General features: G+C 40.3%; 1 protein-coding gene and 1 pseudogene across 2 annotated transcripts; both read left to right on the top strand.

The window, feature by feature from the left end:
* Positions 1–2,040, top strand: part of LOC110284540 — a 131,889-nt pseudogene extending 129,849 nt beyond the window's left edge.
* C18H5orf63 (chromosome 18 C5orf63 homolog) lies at positions 1,874–22,240 on the top strand. Of its 2 annotated transcripts, none has more exons than XM_021150610.2 (6): positions 1,874–1,908; positions 3,765–3,865; positions 14,628–14,805; positions 15,127–15,244; positions 19,068–19,124; positions 19,750–22,240. In XM_021150610.2, exons 3-6 carry the CDS (start codon positions 14,780–14,782, stop codon positions 19,927–19,929), a joined length of 381 nt encoding a protein of 126 aa, XP_021006269.1. In that variant the 5' UTR covers positions 1,874–1,908; positions 3,765–3,865; positions 14,628–14,779; the 3' UTR covers positions 19,930–22,240. The 2 variants fall into 2 exon arrangements, with proteins under 2 accessions (XP_021006269.1, XP_021006268.1); XM_021150609.2 differs by having other exon boundaries at positions 1,894–1,932.
* Positions 22,241–23,666: the final 1,426 nt, after the last annotated feature.

Raw genomic sequence — 23,666 nt, 5'->3', positions numbered from 1 at the left:
GGAAATGTGGACCTAGAAGCCAAACTATTCAACTGGGATAAAGGCCTTAACAGAGACATTCCCAAGATGACTGGGCTCTGACAGCTGAATCCTCGGCGTTTCACAGCCATTTCAGGGAACTTCCATTCTCAAAAGAAACTGTTTATATACATTCCAAGTCCTGGGCTACTACTTAAAAGCTGTATAATCACCCCCAAAGGGTCTTACTAATTAAACACAAGCTCTGGAAATGAACTTTGACTCCTTGAGGAAATTTACCTGTAACCAGCACTGCAAAGCTATCATCATGACCTTTAAGAGAGACGTTCCTGAAACATTCCTCTTCAGTTCACAAATTCAGACAACCCACTGACTGTACAAAGCTTCATTTTCCAGCAACTAAACATGAAAATTGGAAGCTGACCTGGAGTTCCATTTCTAGGAAGTTTTTCTATCATGCCACAAAATGTACACTAGGCATGCCCTCCCAAGATACATATAGCTTTCTAGACAAATTAGTTCCTAAGAAACACTCTAGTTGTAACTGTTATAGAGTGACATTTTCTGCTCAGAAAGATTAGGACTTATCAGAGCATATCAACAACAACAACAACAAAAATAATCATAGGTCTTTTTAAAGGTCCCAAATCCTGCTTTGGCTGTTGGCAAATGCTGAAGTGATAAAGTATGAACTTGAGAATTCCACTTTCAAATTGTGTCCTCTACTAATATAATATAATCAATATGGTTTGTTTAGTGTAACCCATTACTAGCCTGTTTTATCTTTTTTCTTTTTAAGCACTGACTACAAAGTGCTTTTATTTCAATGATGAGCCCACAGGTACTGGGTGCAGAAATGGAATTCCAATATGCTATTTTCTACCGGTGAGGATACAGGCAAGCAAGTTATTAAGCCTCTATTTCATCATCTTTAAATATGGATTAAATATGTTAATGAGCACCAAGCTTTGGGTAAGCTATCAATAAATATTAGAGTATTATTATACTGATTACCCATCATTTTCTTATTACTTAAAATACCACCACACCTGTAGCCTATACTGCTTAGTCACCCCCTGTCGTTCCTGATTGGTCCACCTATACTAAGCCATTATCTTCCGAAAGCAGGGAGATCTTCTTAGAAAAGAAAAACAATTATTCCAGCTCCCCTTTCTAAAGAGAGACACAGTCAATCAGAAAACATTCCAGCGGCCCCTTGCACACACAATCCTGCCCTAGCTACTTGGGCTTATACTCTTCTGCCTCTTTTCATCCCTCTTCCCCCATTCCCTTAAAGTTTTAGCCATACTAGTCACTCTGCCCCTGTCCTAGGTGTGTCAAATGCCGGCACAAAAGCTACTTCTCTAACTAGCCGATACGCCTATCTCCTCACAAGTCATATTCCTTCCCATCAAAACGCTTAACCTTAATAAATGCATAAACTATTAAAAGGATAATTTTCCCCCACATCTGTCTTGCCTACAAGATTATAAGGTTGTAAATGAGAGGAGGTACAGCTCCCAGTTTTGCTCATCCTGTTCCTTATAACCCAGTTCAGCCCCAGCCTAAAGGAAGAGGAAGTCAGTAAATACTACCTTAATAAATGAATGAACGCATACAGGGAGTGGTTAAAATGGCCAGTCTCAAAACGCTGCCTCCCAACCCCCAGGCTGTTTCCTAAACACACAGAGCCTCTTCTCTAGTCCTTCCTTTCCTCCCTTCCTCTTTTCTCTCTTTTCAATACAGTTTAGCTGGGCTTTCTCTCCATTCTACTATGCCAGTAGGATCCAGCAGCCCAGGGAACAGAAAAGGACCCGGGAGGAGGGAAGGAACCCAGGCGGCAGGGCGGCGCCCGCGGGCCGGAAGTGCGGCGCGCGGCGGAAGTGCGGCGGGCGGAAGCCGCAGCCTGGCGGCCCGAGCGAGGCGGAGGTGGGTAATGGCGCCGGGGCTACGGTGAGCACTGCAGGTACCCAGGCGCCAGCTCGCGCCCGCAGGAAAAGGCCGCGGGCCCTCCGCAGTGCGGCGCGCTGCAGACTTCCATGGCAGTTAGCGGGGATTTAATTAAGCCGGGAGCTATAAATCCCCGAGCCACTGGGGGGAGATTGTAAACGCGCGCTCTGGGAACTGAATAAATGACGGAAGGGAGAAATTCGGCTTCTCGAAGAAAGCAGAAAATGTCTTAACTCATGCTTCTCCCGGTGATTCACAGATGCCCTGGTCCCGGGTTTAATTGAATCCTATGAAGTGGCAATATCACACTTGACAGCCTGCTGAGTTGACTGCCTTTTTAAATAAGTGGTTTTGAGCAGCCACGTTGACCTTTAATTGGGGTGAAAAGGTTGAAAAGAGCAGGAGGGAACATTGCGAGTGCTAAGCCCCTCTGGACCCGGCTGTCTGGACCCCATCTTTGCTTTATTGGGTAGAAGCAGCCCTTTGGGCCTGTGGACAATAAAAGAATAAATCAGACTTCACAGTTCCCAACTAGTACTTGGCCATGCCACTCACCCCTGACAAACACCAACTAATGCACTTTTTAATAAGACACAAAGGTAGAAAATCGTCTGATTTTCTGATTAGTTGCCACTTATGTGAATAGGTATCCAGGTGTTTCTAAGGCTTTCTTTACGTGGGTTTTTGCCTATCTTTATCCTTATTCTTACTAATCGTGTTTTTGGAAAACTATTTTAGTGCTCTTTAAAAAACAAAACACTGTTGGCCCAAAGATTCTCAGTTCCTTACACGTAGCAATGGTGCTGAGACTATATTATATCCCAAAACTACTAGTACATTTCTCAACCTAATACGGGCTTCAGTAACATTGGCTAACTAGTCACTCCCTCCAACTGTCTTGGTTGGACACTGAACAAGTTGAGACGACTCTTAAAGACCACAGCCATCTCATTTAGTACTATTTTGTGGAACAGCTTATAAAAGTGCACATGATGCTCTCTGCCAATACTTAGAAGTATATGCATGAAGTGTATGATAGGTAAAGAACAGAGGATAAAATGCAAGAGGAACAGCGTGGTTGGGGTTCTTGCCTCCAGTCCCAACACTGTGGTTTAGGCTGACAGACCTCAAGTCTGGACCAGCCCTCAAAGCATAGTAAGTAAGACCTTGTCTCAACAAACCACCAGCAGCAACCCAGGCATGAAAACAAGTCTTTCCCGGAAACCGCTGAGTTATTGTTTCTCTGGGATAAGGCAGAACTAATCATGGTTTGATATGAGATGTTGAAACCTAATCCTGGGTCCTGCTGTACTGAGGAATTGCCTGGGACCAGAAAGGCCCAGTTGTGAAAAATTAAAATCTCTGGGCTACTTTAAACAGGCCCCCAAAATATCCTCTGTTTGCTCTGGTCCACTGGAAGCTACCTGCCAGAAAAGGATCAATAATTTTTGTCTCTCTTGCTAGAGGACTGTGCAGCTATGTAGTTTTATTTAGACAGACTATTGACAGGTGAGTAATAGAAATGAATATTTTTCTAACTCAGAGGATTTATTGAGCTGTGTTTCTGTTTTGTTCCAGTTGGTTGCTTGTATTGTACTCACAGGAACACTACCCAGAGGCACTGTGGAGAGATCCCTCCAAATAAGTTTGTTTTAATTAAAGCTTTTGTAGTTCATATCTTGTATATATTCTAGCAGGCCAATCTATTTAGTTTCTAGTGCTTGTACTTGGGATTTTCAAACACAGTAAGACATTGAGGTGATATGGTATGAAGTAGTGAGGGGTTTTATGTTCCTTATTGTAAATCTAATTTTTTTTGCACGGCTTTATTCAAGGGATATACATCAGAAGAAACCAAAAGCCAGCTGGAATAGTTCCTGGATGAGATTTTATTCCTGTTTGCGGTTGTTTTGAGGGGGGATACCCTTTGGATCAGGTATGTGTGGCTCTACAAGTAGCAGGACTGTGTGAGCTCCTATAACTCTTCCCTTTGTATAGGTAGCAAGTTCTAGGGGAAAAGTTATTGGGGCGGGTGGGGAGGGGGGTATGTAAAATCAAAAGCTGTGGCTAATTCACATTGATACATGCTTGCACCTGTCTAACCCCATTCCTGTGCCGGGATCAGGAAGTACAAAGGCTGTATTCTTTTTATTCTAGTTCTTTTTCAAGAGCTAACTTCCCAGAGATGTAAGAAAAAATGAAAATGTCTGCTGTATTTAGAAAGTATCCCACTTCAGCTCATGGTTCTAGAGGCTGCAAGATGTAAATCCGTGGATGCTAAAGTCTCGGCAAGGGTCCCCTGGCTATGGCCCATCACACTAGGAAACTAGAAAGGGAACTTACATGTTCAGAAAGAAGCAATATTAACACCCCTTCCCTTTTACTTCCCATAGATCTCCATGATCAGATATCTTCTAGGCTCTACTTCTTAAAGGTTCTATTACCTCACCATTGCCATATTGGGGGTTGAACTTCCAACACTTGAACCCGCTCAGTGTATCCAACACATGACGTCAGTAGCATCTAGTAATGGCAATTTTACTTTATTAGTCTTCCTTTCTGTGCTGCTGTGTTGTGAATCTTCCCTCTGCCCCAAGGTCATTTTAAGGGGAGGGGCAGTGTAATAATCACTTTTATGTTTCTAGTACCTGACTCACTGCATACACTCAGTTCATGCTATGGACATGGAAAGGCAGTGTCCCTCGGGGGAAGTCTACACCTGTAGAGAACATGAAAACATCTCTGAGGAAGCAGCAGGGAGAGAAAATAAACAAGATTCACCTTCCAGGGAGTGACCAAGTGCTGTTAGAAGTAATGTGTTCATTAACAGCTTGGACCAGGGAAGGGTATGGTTGAAAATCCGCAAACTGTCGCCAAACTGACACCTGAGCAGATCCACCCGGAAAACTGTAGAGCATTTGTTGAGCTAGATACGCAGACTGAGAGGGCAAAAGCTCTCTATATCTGCACTCCTTCCAGACTTACAGTGCCCAGCTCTTCACCCAAATATCTGTCCAGCCAATATTTGAAGAATTATCTATGAAGGTATGCCAAATTACTAACTTACCCAGGCCACCAGCATCTTGGCTTGATCCTGTCTCAGATCCTGTCTCATGAACCTATCGTGTTACTTATTCTAAACTAAATTGCTCAAACATCAGTGAAGAAAATCCACAATTAATTTTTTGTCTGGTTTTTTGTTTTTGTTTTTTATTTCCTTTCTTTACTAACAACATCCTCGTGGAGTTCAAAGTTCAGAGGTTTAATATATATATTACCTATTATATAGATAGAAATGTATATAAAACAGGACCGTGGAGGGCTACATACTGCAGTCTGTGAACCTGATTGCATCCAAAACCAGAATGTTACAGCTATAAACATAAACATCCTCTTATTGCTCCAGTACTTTCTCATATTAATAATAAAATAATAGGAAAATGGATTTTAGTTCAGTCAGGAGGAAAGGACATGACATTGAGTTATTTGATTTTTTTTTCTTCTTAATATGTATGTTTTTGCTAAGCTAAGAGAAAGTACATTACTAGTACATTACTTTATAGAAATTCAGCTAAGGCCATCTGAAATATACGCATGGAAAAAGAGGCCTTCATGTTCAAATAGAAACTAATGCGAATCTTCTTAGACTTAGAGATTGGGAACCTTATTCATACTAAGAGACTTTTCTGTCTGAAACTTACTCCTTTTCTCTTATGAACCTTAAAATAGCCTTAAATAAAACATATAAGCATATGCCCTTGTTCAAGGAAAAAATAGGAATAAATGAAAATATATTGTACAAAAGAATTAAACATGGTTTCCTTATCTAAAGTCACTTTTCAGTTCCAAAGTATCAAAATATTCTACTGATAGATGTGAAAGAACAAAATAAGACTCAGGAGACTGTAGGGTCTTCCAGGGCCTATTGTGGGTAATACTTAGCATTCAAGTTAGACTCTGTGTTGTACAGGCCTATGACTTAGTGATAGTGAAAGACTAATGAATTATTGGATTTGCAGCAAAATACCTTGCAGGTCTTATGTGGTCATATAAATTAGAAATGAATAGAATATTAGTGACAAATAGAAGACATTTTGAATTGCAAATTTGTTTTTAGCAATTAGACTGGTATTACTATCTTAGTATAATGTGACTAAAACGTTTTAATGAAATTGTCTTCTTTCTGAGTCAGTATTAAAAATCAGAGGAACAAGGTCATGTTGGGTAAGAGGGATAAATGTCAAAAGGAGTCTGCATAATTCCTTATGCACTCTGTGCCCGTTCCCTGAACTAGATGGTTTTGCCCTCAGTCTTAAGGTTATCGTTATGGGAGGATGGAACTTTCAAATTAGTTTTTAAACTCTGTTAAAGCCCTATGTCTAATATAAGCTAAGCACACTATTTAAGTTTTCTTGCTTTCAGGAATGGGTTTGCAGCCATTACGTCATAACTGAGCTGCACATTGTTGCACTCAGAATTGGACTATGCTGCTCTGGCTCTAGGCCAGTTGCTGAGTCAGTATCTTTGGGATGGAGGATAGAAGGAAGAAGGCAGCACGCACAGACCCCATTGTGATAATTGGTCTAGGATTCCCTAGAGGAATCATACTGCGGAGGCTCATACTGTGGAGTACATGACTTTTCTTGGTTAGCACTGTTTTCTTTTTCTTAGCTGGATGTTTTCTGGAAACCTTTTCTTGACATTGTCACACGTACCAATTCCACTCTGGAGTAGACTCCTCTGACGTAATGCTCTGGAAGGAGTGACTGCTACATTCTAAAGATACTAAAACACTTACCTGCCCTGAAGATTCTTTTCCTGTCAGCCTACCCCACACCAAGGCCAAGGCGACAGTGCTTCTGCACAAGGGGAAGAATGCCGAGATGAGTAGGATATGTCATTTAAAATAACATTTTAAGTATGTCTAATAGAATGTCCAACTCCTATGATTAAACAGTTCCCAGATGAGTGCTTGACCACTCTGCTATCAGCTCCCCACTTCCCAGTGTAGTGGTTCCGAAACCACTGCTTCCCAGCTATGAGTAAAGAGAGAACAATTGACAGTAGGCAATGGTTACACTTGTGCATGGATCCCAAAAGGAATTCTGAGCTTCTCCAAAGAGCTGCATATTTTCAGCTTCCAAAGATAGAAAATTGTTCAAGGCCTTGTGCAGGCATGGGCCATTCCTATGCCATTTCTTCAGTGTGGGATTGCTCTTTCTTGGGTCACAAGGACATTTGAGACCTAAAACCTGTGAACATGCTTCTCTTGAGTCTCTGGAAAATGAGAGATCAGGACAAATAGTAGAATTTCCATTTCACAGTTGGCAAAACTAAGGCTCAAAGAGATGAGTTTCTTTGTACCTTAGAACATGTTAGTGGCAGCTGTGTCTCTTTTTGGGATCTATGTTTGTGAAATCTTCACAAATAAATAAATCCAGGGATTTCAAACACAGAATTCCAATGTAAACTCTACATGAAGATGAACTCATAGCTGTAAGTGAACAATTATGCTACTTATGCTTAATTCCTCCAGTTGATAAGTTCGAGTGTGAATTGTGTTTATTTAAAAGTATTTTGATCTCTCCAGCAAATTTACTCAGAACTATTTGGTAAGATGATGAATAATGTCAACTTAACACTTTCCTTAGCTAAGGGGCTTCTGTTCTGATATACACTGCTTGAGGAAATCATTACTATTATAGTAATGACTGCTTTTTCTACCCATAATAATAAGGCAAGCACAGAGAAAGGGCCACTGGAAGAGGATTGTCTTTTGTTTAAAATCTATCAGTGGAAAAATTATTTTTGAAAAGCTCAGATTGGGTGTCCAGGTTTGTGATTTTCTGAAAGTTTCTGAGTGACGTAATCTGTGACCTGATGGCAGAGTGTGTGCTATCCAGTCTTATGTAGACACAGTGCTGTCCAGTGTTCGTAGTGTTCACCGCCTGAAATGTTGAGCTATAGCTGAAGTGTTTTTCAGTCCTTCAGTATCTCACTTCTGACACTTCTGTTGCTAAGAATATTAAGTCTTCTGCTGGGCCCAATAAAAACAAAGTTTCAGGAAAAAAAATCACTGTCATTAGTTATAAAAACCTCTTAGAGTTATTTCATAGCCAATAATTAAGCATTGGTTCTATATTGTTTTTACTTATACAGCTTTTTAAATGTATTGTCCTCTTTAAGTATTCACTTTAAGATAGTCAATCTTTGTCTCCACTCTTTTCCTTCCACCAGCTATCTCTGTCCATACCCAAGATATCTTTTAGCTTGGTAAATTAGGCAGAAACCAGTGTGGTTGTGGCATGGTAGCACATTGGTTATAGGATTAATGCCTTTGGAGCAATATCAGGTACGTATCTTCTGGTTCGTGTGTCGAGTTTCACTGTCCCATTCTAGACAAGCCCTCATCACTGCTGGGCGATGGACTGCTCCTCCATTCTGGAAGCCCTTCCCACTGGCCTCTATGGAGACATACTCTCTGGCTTTCCTCTTACCTCCTCATTGGTTATATGGCTTGTCCTAGCTTCTCTCTCTCCAATCACTACAAGTTGGATTGCCGCAAAGATCTACGTTGAGCCCTCCTCTTCTGTCCTACCGAGATCATCTCATCTAGTTTCATAGCTGCAGATACAATCGTTATACCAAGAAGAACTAATTTTTATCATTAGCTCTGGCTCTTCACCTGAGTACCAAACATTTATATGTCACTACCCACTTGAGTCTCAATGATTCTCTAACTACTAACAAGTTAATCTTCCAAAATTTCAGAAATAAACATTGTTCAAACCCATCAGTGGTTTTGAAGACATACATGACAAATCACACATGGCTTGACAATTATTGAAAGTTTTCGGGAGTCCCATCCTGGGACTTATCAGCTTATTTCCATTATTCCTTATCTCTTTGCTCAATTCATGTTTCCCTCAAAATTTGTATCAAGTGTTGTCTAGTCAGGGTTTCTATTCCTGCACAACATCATGACCAAGAAGCAAGTTGGGGAGGAAAGGGTTTATTCAGTTTACATTTCTACATTGCTGTTCATCACTAAAGGAAGTCAGGACTGGAACTCTAGCAGGTCAGAAAGCAGGAGCTGATGCAGAGGCCATGGAGGGATGTTCTTTACTGGCTTGCTCAGCCTGCTCTCTTATAGAACCAAGACTACCAGTCCAGAGATGGCACCACCCACAAGGGGACCTCCCACCTTGATCACTAATTGAGAAAATGCCTTACAGCTGGATCTCGTGGAGGCATTTCCCCAACTGAAGCTCCTTCCTCTGTGATAACTCCAGCCTGTGTCAAGTTGACACAAAACTAGTCAGTGCAAGTGTCCAACCCAAAATTTGGAGTACTTATTATTTTGTTTATATGTCCATAAACTCTAAGTGATTTCAAATCTTTTGGTAACACTATCCACAACCTTAGCCCATAGTACTCATCTTTCCCTTTCTCTTGAAGCTCTCTGTATGCCCCGTTGTTACACCTCCTGTCTTCCTTGTTTACCTGTCTGTGCATGTTAATATTCTGACCATATTTTTAGCTCTTCATCAGTGAGGATCATCTCTTATTTACTTTCACCTATTTATTTCCTCATCACTGTGGAATTAATGAGTAAATGGTCATGAGTTTGCTACTAATATAAAGCATGATATAACTTTTATCTCAACTAAGAATCACCCTTCTGCCTTGGTCCTATGAAGGCTCAATGCTCATGTAGGGGAATGCCAATGCAGGGAGGTGGGAGTGGGTGGGGGGCGGGGACGCACCCTCATAGAAACAGGGGGAGGGGAATAGGATATGGGACTTTCGGAGGGGAAACTGGGAGAGGGGATAACATTTGAAATGTAAGTAAATAAAATATCCAAAAAAGTCATCCTTCTAAATCCATAAACTCCATCTAGAATTCTTGTTGCTAGTATGTAGTGTATGAAGTTGATGTAAGTTTTATTTTGAGAGAAACAAACTAATCATTAGAATAGATGAAGGAAATGTAATTGCTTAATTTTACTGAGAATTAGAAGGGGTGTTCATGTATTAAATGGTAGGTATGTAAATTATTACTTTAATAAAATTGTGATCTTACTGTATAGACAAGTCCTGAACTTCAAACAGCCAAAGGACATTTTCAAAATGTTCTTCCAGATTGATTATGTGTAAATGCAGTTGAATAATATGGCACCAAAGGACTTGAAACAGAGATGTCCAGTCTCTATTCCATGATCTGAGGGGAGCTAAGGAAGCCGTGAGTAAATGTGTCTTGTTCATATGGCACAACCATGTCAAAGATGAATTCCCCAAACTCATGGGAAACTTCATAGTCAGAGTGAAGCTGAGCAGTGTGCTGTATACAGTAGCCCACAACTCAATATCAGGATCCTTGCTGTCACATCCTGTCTTAGTTTCCCAGGCCAGCTACCATAACTGTGAGGCTGAAGCACAGGAGCACTACCCGAGATTCCACCCACATTAGTAACCTGCACCCCTTGGAATTGACACCTCAGAGTATCTGTTTACTGGGAAGATTAGGTTTTGTCCCTGTTCATACAGTGGTGCCTTTCCTCATCACTTCCAGCTGCACAAGTGCCCTCTCAGAGCTCTCCTGTTCCTGTATCCAAGATCTTAGGTTACATCCCGATTTATTCAGAAGCGATTAAGATTCAAATACAGCTGGTTGCAGACTCAAAGATGAGTGCTGGGGCATCATTTGTCCCTAATAGGCTATGTAGAACCCAGTGACCCAAGTCATCACTTCAGCAACCTCACCTGATTACATAACCCACAAAATAGGGGGTTTGTTCCTAAAAGAAGGGTGTGTGTTTCTTTTCATTTGGGTAAAAATAGAAATGCTATACCAAGATGGTAATGCATATGAAGTGGAGCATTTAACATCTCACATGGCACAAATGACTAAACAGAAGCCTTGAAGCTAGCTCTCTTTACAGAACATAGGTTCAGCAAGAGCTATGATAATAGTATTTGGTTAACGTCAGCTCAGCATTAAATTTACATTATAGTCTTGTGCAGAAGCTCCAGCGTTATCTGTTAATAGCCAAGGTGGTACCTGGGCTTAGATAGACTTCTTGATTTTGCACATGAACTAACACTGCAGCTTGCTGATGAATGATTATGTGAGCTTAGAGCTTTGGTGTGCCAAAGGCCTCTTTGTATGAGTAAAATTCTGGTCAGTGAAGGTCAGTTTCTCTACTCAAGCGAGAACAATGTTGTTTCCCTCCTAATCAGATGCATACAGTGTTTGAAAGATCCAGGAGTCCTACATAAGTGATGTACAGCCATAGCCTGGGCAGCTCGTCATGCTGAAATGAATAATCCTTAATAAAGGCTCAAACAACCATAGCATCTTCCTGTACTATAATCAGTTGCTTTCATGGTGTGCCCTTCAGTGCTTCTCAGGGAAACGCTATAAAGTTAACTTATCTTCTCTATCATGCTTCAAGGAAGGCTGAATTGGTCCAATCAGTCCTCCCCCCATGTTGTATTTGATTCTGCCATAAAGACCAATGAAGTCTGCCTGAGTTGTGTTGGAAGGCCAGTCTCCCTTTCTCTTTTAGGGGATCTGATCCTCTGAGTAGCACTGGACTTGAAACAGCAGGAGTCACCATCTTTATTGTTAGGCTTCAGAATTTTCTTTAAGCACATTCTAAATCCAGTTTTATGCTTTTTCTACTTTCTTCCAGTCTATGACAAAGGTGACCCAATTGTGCTTCTTTGATATTATGAGCGCAGTTCTTTGTGTTCCTGTCACAGAGACATATAACAAAATACAAAGGACAAAACTCTGTCTGTATAATAGGAACACTCATTTCATGACTAAAGTGACATAATTTTAAAACAATGCTGTCGGTAAGGCCTAGTCATACAAGTTTTTAATCTCAGCTGCTCAGAAGGCCAGAGCAGGAGGAGTGCAGGTTCAAGGCCAACCTGGACTACAGAGTAGGTTCAAGGGCAGCCTGGACTATTTAGTGAAACTCTTAAAGCTTTTGCCCAGCATTTATGAGTCCCTAGGTTCGGTTCCAGTACAGAGAACTGGGAGGAAATGTTGTCAACTCACAATTAGGAACTAATAGGCAGAGACCACTTTTCAGGATTTTTTTTATAGTACTAAGATATGGTTCAAAAATAATCGAACTAATGAAAATGTCACAGTGATAGAGTAGTCCACATAAAGATTTTACTTCAAGAAGGCACGATGTGGTGAGTGTGACTTTGACAGCAATGGTGTTGGGGTTACAGGGTTAGTCAAATGATCTCAGAAGAGCATTAAAGTGTTCCCATTGGAGTATATCATCTTTTCATTTAATTTTTACAGCCATAAGTGAACCTCAAGTTAAGAAGTTTTAGCTTTAATATCTGTCTAGGTAAAGAGTAAGGAGCTTTTTCTTCATATCAGACTCTAATATAAATTTATAATACACTGCTATGAAAGAAATAAGTTAATTGAACAATATAGTAAAAATGCATATACCATAGACCATTAAAATATGCAAGTTGTAAAACTGCATAGCATTGATGCCTTGCTCAGGAAATAAACGTGCCAGGTTTAAGTAATTAAAAGTGCATGAGGAGCAGCAGTGGGGAGGAGAGCGCAGCAGTAGTTGTAAACTGAGTGGCTGTAGCATCACTGAAGACCCTGCCTAGCTCTCTGGTTATTGAACAAATATTCCACCCAATCTGGAATGCATGGCAGCTCTGTTTACTGTGGCAGGCTTTATTTGTCTTGGCTGCAGTCAAGACCACATGCTGTGTTTTGTCATGTTGGAAATACTGAAGCCCTTTTCCATTGTGGATGTGAGGGGTTTTTTTTAAAGCCTTAACACCTCAGTCTCAAGTCAGCTAGTAATAAGTTTTCCTTTCCTTTCCTTTCCAGCCAAACATCAATAAATCTTCTTCCCTCCACCAAAGCAAGTAGCTGCAGTTCACAATCCTGGTTAGAGTCTGGGTACACTGCCAAGGAAGGCCCCATCCTTCCCATTTCCAAGGACTCTACCTCTACCATTTATAAAGCTAGGGTTTTTTTTTTTTTCATTTACATCTCCTCCATATGTAGTACAATTTCTTTAATACCATCTTATTTTACAAGAGAGTGCCACTGGTATCATAGAGTCCTTCCAAATCCAGTGATCCAGAAATGCCTGTCTACCCACTAAACGTCAATTGCCTATGCATAGAAATGTGGGGCAAATAGATAAATAGCTACCTATAAAATCCAGTTTCCCCCTTCATTTATGTCCTGTGCAGTCAAAGCTGTATTTTCAACTACATTCATCTTTTGGAGTTGTTGATGCTGTGGAATTCACAGAAAATGTGGATGCTAAGACTTAACACTTTGTTGAGAATCTCACAGAATATTGTGGCATTGCTTCCATTCACTTTCCAAAGTAATTCTAAGTAGCAGATTCCTGCAGTTCAGTTAGTTAGCAGGGAAATCTGGGTAGAAGTGGAAGGGTAGAGGCTTACGAGGAAAGGGAAGATCGTTGCTTTCATGGATCAGTGGCTGAGCTTTTTGTCCTATGGTCTTTATTGTAGTTTGATATAGGTTGGTAGTTTTTTCTAAAGTCCTATCGTTTGGTCTGAAATAAGTTTAAAGCTAATTTACACTGAGAGGCCTAGTAGCCAGGGGAGAGTAGCACGTAATACAGTCATCCTCTGCTCTGGGAAGTAGGGCACAGGAGATTTGAAGTGGTGGCAGTGTCAACTGCAGCTCTTCAGTCCAGAGTCAATAGGCACCCTGAGGAGCAGCAACCTTTAGTTTAGAGGGAGACTAAAGAATGACTGCTGTCTACACTGAGTAATTGACCAGAGGAGAGGTTAGGAGGGAAAGGCTCACTCTAGTGCTTCAGCCCTCAAGCAAATATATAAGTACCTGTTGTGTGCACATTGACTGTGTGTGCTGAGGAATACTGGTGTGAGCAGTGCCTGTTCTTATAGAGCTCTGCTGTAGTAGAAAGGGACAGAAATTGTAAGTAGTAAGGGACGGTCTCAAGTGGAAACACTTATAATAAAAGTATGCATTAGGTTGATTCACAAAAATATTGTGAATATGAGGATGGGGAGTTACATGCTGGCCAGCATTGGTAAGGTAGACTCTTCAAGGAAGGGATTTGAGTTCTAGGGCAAAATAAGGATTAAGTATGTAAGCTTCCTATGGAGAAAGAGCAGATGCAGTGCTGCTGGTGGGGAAGGGCTGTGGGTTGTAAGGATAGACGGAGAGTAGCCACAGATGCAGCTGGTCAACCTAAAGAAGCTGGGAAATAGAGTTGGAGAGGAAAAGGGAAAGTAAGAAATAGGATCCCAGGAAGTTCATCTTGGAAATAGTGATAAGTGGGAAAGGTAACTAACTATACATGTGTGTTTGAGAAGTTAAATTGTAACACTTATAGATTTAGCTACAAAGCTAGGTGGGATAACTAGGAATAATAGGGTGTCTCAGTCAAGCAAAGGAGCAGTCTAAGGGAGCTTCAAAGCCCATTGTCTGACATGCTGCTATTAAACTGTTCCTTCTGGAGTCTCTCCAATAAAAACACCAGTGTGTTTGTGTATGAAGCGTTTGAAATTCATGACACTCCCCTTTTAGACCCCTTCTCAAAGGGTGGAACAGACTTTTTTCCTCGCAAGTTAACTCAGACTGATTCTCTGTTAGTTTCTCTACCTACAGCTCTGTGCTTCTCCATCTCTTTCAGTGCGAGACAGAGATCTCCTTGGAGGTGGCTTGTTCTTTCGGGTTTACCATGGAAGGCCTGGGTGGTGCTGCATGCTTGCCAGTAAGAGTGAGCCCACCGTCCTAGAACTAAAAGCGGTCTCAGGACATCCCCACTTATAAGGAGTTATCAGGATGCTTATAGCATTTGCAGCTGACAGGTAATTTCATATTCAAATTAACAAACTCATGAAATTTGCTTCTAGAAACCAAGTGATTAGGTACAAAACTAATAGGGTTTGGGTTTTTTTTTTTTTATTGTTGTTTGTTTTGGGTTTTAGTTCTAAATTCTGTTTTGCCTGGAGTACAGTGAATTTATTATGGACACTTGCCAAACATCTGGGCCTCTCTGACACTCCTGGATTCCGAGCTATATTTCTGAAACTTTCAGATTCAATCATGAGCTTGCAAGTTCCTACTTGTATTCTAAAGAGCAGAGTCAATGGTGTGTTAACTTTATTGGCTTATTTTTCTTTTGGCAGAATTAAAATGCTCTGGTTTCAAGGAAAGAGCCTGCAGATTGCCAAATCCTCCTTTGGACTCTTGAGAAATCTCTCTGCCTCTAACAGAGCTCTGCCTGTGCTGACCTTATTCACAAAGGTACCAAAGGGAAAAGCAAAATTACAACTTAAAAAATAACGTGTTATCACTGTTAGGTGAAAAGGTTATGTATATCCCTGAGAAGGGGTCAAATCTGTAAAGAAAAGAAGTGGGAAGACCTCTTCTGACCTGGTCTTCAGTTTTTCTTCCTGAGACATTATCATTTCATTGTTTCTCAGTTATCAAGGGTACACTAATACACATGGTGGTCATTTTACCCCTACATCTTAAAAAGAACTATAGATTATAGTTAGGATGATTAAAATTGTGCTATTTAGAAATAAGTCAGTTCTTGCTATTTGTGGTAGTTATGTCCTAGAAAACACCATCAACATTGAGCAAATACTAAACCTAGGAAAGTACTGGATTGGGTTCCCATGAGCCCCTGGGCACAGTAGTTTTGTGAACCAACTAAATGCATAACTTTAGTTTATGTGAGTTTCTGTTTAAAGATGTCTTCAATACGTACTGTTTAGTAATTAGCATTTTGCTCATGGCCAACAACACCACTACTCATGCCTAAAGGAAGCCTGTCTAACAGTTGAGTTCTCTCCATGAGGCACATCACAGCTTTCTTTTAGCACCGTGCTTAGGGGATTTTGTTGTTTTTTTTTTTTTTTAAGTCACCAACAAAAAAACACAACAGCAAATAAATAAATAAATAGAAAATGCCACTAGCAATTCAACAGCACCCATGGGAGTATTTAAGAGAATACTAGTTTATGTTTATAGAATGGGCGCTAAAGCAAAGGGCAAAGCATTCCCTCATTGGACCTCACTTAGAAATGTCAGGTCAACTGGCAACTCAAACTGTTTATAGTTTTGTGCATAAGGGTGTTCGTGTCTGACTGTGGAAGTGCTTCCAGTATTGTTTGGGGGTTGCAAACTTTATTACATAGGCAAAGTCACAAATAAGAATGAAGAGCGAAGACTGATTGTGCTTGTTTTCTTATCTTTGGCACTACTATAAGCTACAGGGGTGGTTTATCTGTGTGTGTGTGTGTGTGTGTGTGTGTGTGTGTGTGTGCGTGCGCGCGCGCGTGCAGGAGGCCTGAGGTTGTTATCAGGAGTCTTCCCTCAGTCATTCTCCACCTTATTTATGGAAGCAGGGTCTCTCAGTTGATTCTGCCTTACAAGCACCAGACTTTGGCAAGCCAGCGTGGCCACCAAGCATTTACAAGGGCTCTAAGGATCGGAACCCCAGGCCCCAACCTTGCACTGCCAGTGCTTTAACCACTCAGACATCTCTTCCCAGCCTTGGTGGAAAATGTTTTAAGAGTTTTTCACCCTGGAAATTTGGAGTACAAACATCAGTAATGTCTGGTTTTGTTAATTAGCATCACTTTGTGGAATTTATAATCAAAAAGAAATATGAAGACATCAGAAGTTACTTTTTTAAACACAGAAATTCAAACAAAAGGTCTTTCTTGATAATTTTTCAGATTTTAGCCATTTCATAATTTACATCCTGACAATTAGCTTATAACAAAGTCTGACAGTTGTGATGGTCCACCCCTGTGTCCTCCAGCACTTGGTAGTCAGAGTGAGGCAGGAGGATTGTAGCATGTTCAATACAAGTCTAGGCCACATAGCCAGTACCAAGCCAGCCAGGGCTACATAGCAAGACCTTATCTGAAGCCCTCCACCAAGTGCAAAGTTAAACTAATTTTAAAAAAATGAACTTCTTGTTGAGAATATTTCATCTAAATTGCTTTTTACATCATCAATATATGTTATACTGTTAGAAATTATAGAACCAAAAATATTCCTTTATCTGAGACAGTAGCCCCTGAAGTTAGCTGTACTTATTTGGACTGTGGTTGCCATCCATATTTTTGGTTCCAAGAGCAGGTGAAATAGCCAAGAACATTTCCAGAAAATAATCAAGCAAGCAAACAAAAACCCAATCTCCCATTCATTCTTAATATGTATATAGAACACTGTAAAGTATGTAGCAAGATATAAGTAACAGTCAGACGTGGTGGCACATGCCTTTAATCCCAGCACTTGGGAGGCAGAGGCAGGCAGATTTCTGAGTTCGAGGCCAGCCTGGTCTACAAAGTGAGTTCCAGGACAGCCAGGGCTATACAGAGAAACCCTGTCTCAAAAAAAAAAAAAAAAAAAACAAAAAACAAAAAAAGATGTAAGTAATAGGCATCCAATAAAATAAGTAGAAAAGTGAAGAATTTGTCCTTTTTCTATGACAAGTAGTAGAGTGCACTTTCCAGATTGACTTTAAAACAAGAGATTTTTCTGGGTAGTTTTGGTTTCTGGTTCCAGGGAATGCTTGATTCAAAAAAATAAGATTATTATTAGTTTCAGTTTTGTATCTTCTGGATTGAATTCATCATCATATTGGCTCTTTTTGATTGGCCCACTCCTGAGCCAATCATAGGCAAAAGAGATAGGATGTCCTGATGGTTTGCAGCCGTGTCAAGTGCTCACCTTTCTTGCTTAAAGATGGAATTAGCCACATGACAAGAGTAGTTCCTAGGGAACAAAACTATAGCATTCTTGCTATAAGAAAGGAAGGGTGTGTTAGCACACAGTTCAAGACAAGATGAATAAGTGCCATGGAGAATCATCAGAAAGGCCATCCTGACGGCGGCCTCCTTTCTAATGAGCCTCTTGGCGGATACACACTGACATATTTGCATTATTAATTTGTACAGACTTCCACAAGCCTGATTCGTAAGATCAAAACACTCCTCTGAAGCCTCTACTCTAAGAGCAAACTATAAAGAAGGGCATCTGGTACATCTTCACTTAGTACAGTCTTGTTTGGTTTTTCTTTTAAGCTCTTACTTTGACTTTTTGACACTCTCAGAAAATTTTTTATTGCCCTGCAGTAACAAACTAGCCACAGTCTGTTTATTGTTAATGCTAATAGCAATTTATGAGCTCAATCTGGCCAAAAAGATCTAGAAATATCCAAATCCTTATTTCAAAACATGCTCTGAGTTAAGCCGAAGGGAAAGGCCTGTCTTCTACGTGATAGCTTAGCTCTTTGTAATATATTAAAAAGCAGTTTTTACCCAAGCAGCAGCAGCAGCAATGCTGAGCCTATTTTCAGCTTACAGAAGAGAACCTATGGCTAGACTCTAGGCACAGTGACTAAGAGACCTTTAATGACTGCCGATCTGTGTCCTCCCCCACCTTTCCCACAAGGCAGCTGCAGAGTACAAACATCAGCGAGGCCTATGCTTCAGGTAGAACATTAGTCCACTGTGGATACCTGTAATACTAAAACAGAAAAAAAACACTGTGAAATGCTACAGACACTCATCTGAATTGAAGAAAAAAATCCCTCTCTCCTTTTAAGGGTAGAGCAGTCACTATTTCACGGTTCTCTGATAGAATTATTCTTCTGGACTGAGTAGGAAAAACGGGCTGATGAAGTTCAGTACTCTTAGGTCAGAAAAGACATAAACCATTTAGGTCAATTGTATGAAGCCACCAAGGTGCTCCTTACTTAGGAAAAGGCAGAGCCCTTAGCTAGGTAGATAGGCTAATGAAAACTAAGGAGCATGTAATATGCACACATAAGCACATGCCAGTAGGTACACATACATATATAAAACAATAAAAACAACAACCGAAAAATGCAGAGAGCCAACTATCTTGGAATAGTAGCTATTTATGAGATTCTGTAGTTATAATGTGCTTTGGAATTAAAGCAGTATAATTAATCTAATAGAAAACTAGCCTTTAAAATAAGTGTAACATGCTTCTGATGTGGTTTTTTTTCCCCCTTTTGGCATGGGGGAGGGGGATGTTATACCAAACACCTGCCTTTGGGTTTAACATCTTGTTCTTCCTGTAGGCCCCATGCCCGCTGTGTGACGAAGCTAAAGAAGTTCTCCAGCCTTATAAAGACAGGGTAACTTTCATGTGTATGAACGGGGTGGGTCTAGTTTACTGTAGAAAGTGTCTGCCTGGATCTTTCCTTAGGAAAAGAGTTCATGACTTCATTTAGAGTTTGCTTCTGCTCCTCAGAGAGCCCAGTACTAATTCCCATGGAATTCAGTACCTGAGCAATGCTCGACTTTTTTCTCACTGTTTCTTGCAGTGATTCAGAGTTAACTATCGGGTACGGGATGCGTGCTTACTTTAAACTTGGGTCCCACTGCTTTTATCTTTCTGTAACTTCCATGATATGTTTTCCTTTAACAAGCCATAGTAGCTTGGCTAGTCTTACACCAAGACACTTATGTCCTGATTTCTAGGCAACTTCCCAGCTGGGACATGTTTTATTTCATCGGGAACAGAGCAGAGCCCTGCTGCTGGATGGAGCAGGTTTAACTGAAAAGGATGGAAATCAGAATGTAGAGTACGATGTAATGGAATCAGTCAGACTTTGTAAATTTAGGCCATTGGCTTGCTGTGGACTACAACAAACAGGAGAAAACTGTCAGCCTTACAAAGTCTGGGTCAGCATATCACTGCAGTTGTTGCATTGGTCCATGGTCGATAAAGTGGAGTGCTAAAACCTATCCATGTTTTAGTTTATTTTACAGGAGGTGGACATCACACTTCCAGAAAATTCTACTTGGTATGAAAGGTATAAATTTGACATCCCCGTCTTCCATTTGAATGGCCAATTTCTGATGATGCATCGAGTAAATACCTCAAAGCTTGAAAAACAGCTTCTGAAACTTGAGCAGCAGGTGCTGGCTACAAACTGATATTTTTCTCATTGATGCAAGTACCCAGATGAGAAGTTTACTTATAGGCATCTTGTGAACTAAGAAGAATACATTGTAGAGCGGGAGAAGCTGTAGGAACGAAGAGGTCTGTGTATTGAGTTTATTTTTCCCTTTTGTGACTGTGGATGTACTTCTCATGCACTGGACAGTGCCCTGATTGGAAGCAGGCTCTGCAGTCCTGCTGCCGAGCAGCCCTGGAACCTAACTTTAGCGGAGTAAATGTTCTTACACTCATTAAAATAGAATGTGAATTCTTAATAACTGTGCCCTGAGAAAGGGATGTTTTAATGAACACATCTGCATGCAGCCTATTTTAGTGGAATTTAATAACACCTGTTTAAAATTAGTGCTCACTTTTGTTGGTGGGAATAGAATAATTGTCCTAGCCAAAAAGGCTTCACTTCAGAAAGAGAAAAGAGACCTAAACCTGCAGACTGTGTATAGCAGACTCAGGTGTTCATGTCATCATGGGATTGATTTGTAATGTTGAGGACTGCATTAAGTTATCAATTAAGTTAATTCAACTAATTGTAAGATAGTAACTTTGTCAAATTTTTGTATCTTGGAAATTTTTATTTTAATCATAACTGAACATACCTAAGCATAAGGTATCATTTTATATAAAGTATTAAACATGTGTTTTTGTACTCTGATTTATATTTTGTCAAATTTGGCAAACATCTGAATGAATTCTCTTAAAACCAAAACTGTCTTTTTTGCTTAAATCGCCTCCCTATGAAGTTCTGTGAACTGTCTGTTATGAGCCACTGGGTCTGAAGTGCTCAGTGTGAGTTGGTCTTAGAATTATAGATAATGTAGCCCACTAGCCTTAGACATTGTCCTTTCATTATCCAGGAGGGAGAGTCTAAAGCTCAGGGAGTTTGAGGAACTTTTCCATGGTCACCCAGCCACTGGGCCAGAATCTTGACATTTCTAATGTTCTCTGGATTTATGTAGTGGTTCAGATACAGCAATTCCAGCTACTGTGGGTACAGCACAAAGTAAGCCCTCCAAAGTCACTATTTAAAAAAAAAAGCCTATAGTGGCTAGAGAGATAGATCAGTGATTAAGAGCACTCATTAGTTTAACAGAGCACCCAAGTTCATTTCCCAGTACCCACATCTTGGCTCACAAACATCCATACCCCAGCTCCATGAGATCCAGTAGACGCATACATGAAGCATACCCATGAATGCAAGGAAAATATCCATATACTTGTTGAGCCTCATGGTAGACAAACTTCTGGAATGATGCCGGTGTCCTCACCCTTATATAATTACCTCCCCTATGAGTGTGAGGAGAAATGAGTTTAGTGTAGCTCTGTTATACTATTTGACAAAAGGAGGGGACTATCTTGGGTGTTCCTGCTCTAATTAAGTAAACCACTGAATAGCTCCACAGAAGTCAAAGAGGTCATTCCTAGCTAGCCTGAAAGGCAAGAAAATCTCTCTGTTGTGAACTGCCAGTTTGGGGTCACATAGCAAGAAACTGGGGGAAGGCTCTAGGAAGTAAATAATTCTTGAGACAACAGCCAACAGGAACATGGACACATTAGTCATAACTTCAAGGAGGTAATACCTGCCAATAATCAATGATCTCAAAGTATCCCTAGCCCTGGGTGAGAACTGCTGCCCTAGACAGCACCTCAACCTCAGCTTAGTGAGTCTCTGAGCAGAGAGTTCAAGTACTCCAAGCCAAACCTTCAAACACTAGGGTTGGCCATAAAGCCTGGAATCAGGCTCCTCTGAAGCAATATTATGCTTAGTATTGCCATGTTGTCATAGTAGCTAGGACAGGTAGAGACTAAAGTTAAAATAGTGCTTCATATTTTGCTTTATATTTGTTTATACTTGCTTTATAATTGCTTATATCGAGCTACAGTATTCTATAATTCTAACACCAACTCACACTGAGCGCTTACAGGTCCAGTGGCTCATGACACACAAACAGTTCACAGAAGTTCATAGGGAGCTGATTTAAGGGAAAAAAGACAGTTTTTTCTTTTAAGTGAATACCTTCTGATACTTGCCAAATCTGACAAAATACAAACAAATATAAAATATGAACAAAAATGGTAGACTTTTCTCAAACTGAAAAAATCTATAATATGGCTAGATGCAGTGGTAAACACCTTTACTTCCAGCACTCAGGAAGCAAAATCAGACAGATCAGATCTCTCTGAGTTTAAAGCCAGCCTCTACATAGTAGCCCCAAGATAGCCAGAGCTACATAGTAAGACCCTTTGTCAAAAATAAAAATACATCTACAATGTACTTACAAGGTGGTCAAACTGAAGTGGGAATTTCTAGTTTCTTTGAAGACTCAATTGTGTCATGTGATGTTTTTCTGTAAACTTATGAGAGAATATTTTTGCTGAAGCAGACATGTGAAAGAAAAGTTTTGCTGAGAATAGACATGTGGTGTTTATCTGGAGGCAGCCTGGAAAGTGGGTATGTGACGTTTTGCTAAAGCGGTTACTTGAAAGAACACATGATGTTTAAAAAGGGTATAAATATAATCTAACAGACAATGGACACTATTGTATGGCATTGGTTCACCTTGCCACTCTTTTCTGGTCATTGTTTGTCATGACTTCATAGAAAAAAAATGCTACCAAAGAACTTCTGTTGGTAGTTTTCTGTCCACTTCTTGTCTCTTCCACTAAGGCCAAGTAGCAGAGCCTCGTGGTTTCTTGGATCTAACGGCCACTGCTGATTCATGAATGGTGTTTGAAGTGGATCAAGCTGGTGCTGCTGATTTGTGTGACCTGAACTGCTGCTATCCTGACAGCGCACATTGGATTCTCTCCAAAGAAACATTTCTAAACAAGTCCACATCCTCCCTTGACCTATTAACCTTTTCTTCCCACTACCTCTGGTGGGTGGTGGGCTAGAGGGAAGTTTAAAGCATTTAAGTACCCTTATTAAAAGTAGGCTTTAAAAACATCAAAGCCTACATCAAACTAAGTTATTGGCTAAGACATTAAAAAATAATAATGCTAAGCCCAGAAACTATTAGGTCACATCAAGGAATGTGGGAGACTGAGGAGAAGATACTGAGAGTGTTTGAAAAAAAAAGAAGAAGGAGGAGGAGGAGGAGGAGGAGGTGGTAAGGTGGGCTCTCACTTAGTTCCCTCCAAAATTAAAAGTGTGGAGTTGTCTGCTAACAAAAGAGGGCTGTGAGAATGTCAGCAAGCTGGATTAAGTACTGAGTAAGAACACAGTAGTCTAACTATGTTTTTGGTAGTCATCTAAGAGATGAGTTGGCAAGCATATTTGCTGTCATAAAGGAAGTTACAATTCTGTTTTTCCAGAGAAGTAAGTGTGTGTGTGTGTGTGTGTGTGTGTGTGTATTTGTGTGTATTTGTGTGTCTGTCTTCCCTGACCAAATGGGGACCAAGCATGAAAGAAAGCTGGTGTAAGGTACCTTTCAGTATAAAATTAATTATATATATTTTAACTATATATATTATTATATATAATATCATATATGATCTCATTATAGCTATCCCATATTTTGAGTATTGATTACATCGACCTAATGTTTTTATTTTTTTTTACTTATAAATTTCAACAAATTTACTTTTCACTTGAGAGAGAGGTGGTTATATGATATAGATTCCTAATATTCCTCTGGTCCCAGTAGCTGGTAAAGAGAAAGGCAGATACCTAGAAATGTGTTATCTAAAAAGCAATTGGTTTATGCTGACAAGTATC

This window comes from Mus caroli, chromosome 18 (genome assembly GCF_900094665.2).
Source record: "Mus caroli chromosome 18, CAROLI_EIJ_v1.1, whole genome shotgun sequence".
NCBI lineage: Eukaryota > Metazoa > Chordata > Mammalia > Rodentia > Muridae > Mus > Mus caroli.
Note: the sequence above shows the minus strand (reverse complement) of the source record. Positions and strands in the feature narration are given on the sequence as shown.

What these genes read in the sequence shown, in the direction of transcription:
- C18H5orf63 (XM_021150610.2), top strand. Translation starts at nt 14,780, where the DNA reads ATGCTTATAGCATTTGCAGCTGACAG. An exon ending in TGCTGACCTTATTCACAAAG is followed by an intron (nt 15,245 to 19,067) that starts GTACCAAAGGGA and finishes TTCTTCCTGTAG; the next exon opens with GCCCCATGCCCGCTGTGTGA. An exon ending in TCCAGCCTTATAAAGACAGG is followed by an intron (nt 19,125 to 19,749) that starts GTAACTTTCATG and finishes TCCATGTTTTAG; the next exon opens with TTTATTTTACAGGAGGTGGA.